The 1,377-nt window shown below is 63.5% G+C and overlaps 1 protein-coding gene across 1 annotated transcript in view; it reads left to right on the plus strand.

Moving 5' to 3' along the window:
• Positions 1-710: 710 nt before the first annotated feature.
• Positions 711-1,377, plus strand: part of LOC114072867 (keratin, type II cytoskeletal cochleal-like) — a gene marked incomplete at its 3' end in the record, with an annotated part of 8,591 nt that continues 7,924 nt past the window's right edge. The window contains exon 1 of the mRNA XM_027910693.1: positions 711-1,274. Within this exon, the coding sequence (XP_027766494.1) occupies positions 728-1,274 (547 nt within the window). The remainder of the gene's footprint in view (positions 1,275-1,377) is intronic.

A 1,377-nucleotide genomic window follows, 5' to 3' on the forward strand; every position in this document is an offset into this window, starting at 1 on the left:
AAAAAAAAAAAAAAAGGCAGGGCCTGGAGAGCTCCCAGGGCCGCCTAAGCCGGGCTTGGTTGATGTTAAACCAGGCTGAGTGAGGCCTCTTTATCAGCTCCCTCTGGGCCCCCGAGGAGCCGCTGGCAGGGCTTAAAAAAATATCGATTGTGTTCCCTGAGCGTCCCCATCCCCCTCCCTCGGGACATGGGGGGGAAAAACAGGGAGAATCCTTAGGGAATGGGATTGGGGGGAGGCGGGGGGGGGTCTGCAGGTGTCACTTGGGGAGCCCCGAAGAACCTGCAGGGGGGCCCAGAACGAGCCTGGATGAGCTCTGGGATTTCACGTCCCACCCCGCGCCACGCGTGTCCCAGCCGGTGCCATCCACCTGTGCCACCCACCTGGCGCCCAGGTGAGCAGCGTGGGGTGACACAGGCGGCGCCAGGTGTGTCCTTGTCCCCTTCCCCGGCTCCGGAGGGGAGGGGGGGGGTGGGAAGGCTCGGCCGGGCACACCCAGCTCGGCCGGGCAGTAAAACGATCCCTCTCTCGTCACCCTCGGGGCCAAGCCCAGCTCTTTCTCTTCCCCCCCCCTCCTCCTCCTCCTCCTCCCTCCTCTGTGGCCGATAAAAGGGGCACCTGGCTCGTCTCACACCCACTTCGCTCGTGGGCAGCTCCTGAGCTTTTTTTATTATTATTATTTTTTAATTCTTTTTTATTCCTTTGAAATTCGGGATTTTTGGGAAGCGCCATGTCCCGCTCCGTCAGCTTCAGCTCCCGCTCCGTGGCCGTGCCGGCCGTCACGCAGGTGCGGGTCAGCTCCGTGTCGTCCACGCGCGGCATCAGCGGCCCCTCCGCCCGCGGGGGCTTTGGCAGCTCCAGCCTCTACAACCTGGGCTCCTCCAAGAGGGTCTCGCTGGGAGGGGGCGGCTCCTCCTTCAGCCTCCGATCCAGCTACGGGGGCTTCGGGGCCGCCGGGTTGGGGTCGCCGAGCCCCGCGGGGATCCAGGAGGTGACGGTGAACCAGAGCCTGCTGACCCCCCTCAACCTGGAGATCGACCCCAACATCCAGAGGGTGCGGCGGGAGGAGAAGGAGCAGATCAAGAGCCTCAACAACAAGTTCGCCTCCTTCATCGACAAGGTGAGGGCTGGGGGGGGATCGGAGAGCTGGGGGAAGGGGGGCAGGTGGGACCCAAAATCCGCACCGGGTGGGACCCAAAATCCGCTCAGAGCTCTGGGTGGGACCCAAAATCCGCACCAGGGGGGACCTAAAACGTTCTCCGAGCTCTGGGGGAGCCGCTGAGCAACAGGTGCCACCCCAAAATGTGCTCCGAGGTCTGGGGGAGCTGCTGAAACACCAAATGGGACCCCAAAATCTGCACCGGGGGGGACCCCAAAATG

Source organism: Empidonax traillii, unplaced genomic scaffold (genome assembly GCF_003031625.1).
Source record: "Empidonax traillii isolate 1590-97213 ecotype Southwest subspecies unplaced genomic scaffold, ASM303162v1 scaffold4221:size9916, whole genome shotgun sequence".
Taxonomy (NCBI): domain Eukaryota; kingdom Metazoa; phylum Chordata; class Aves; order Passeriformes; family Tyrannidae; genus Empidonax; species Empidonax traillii.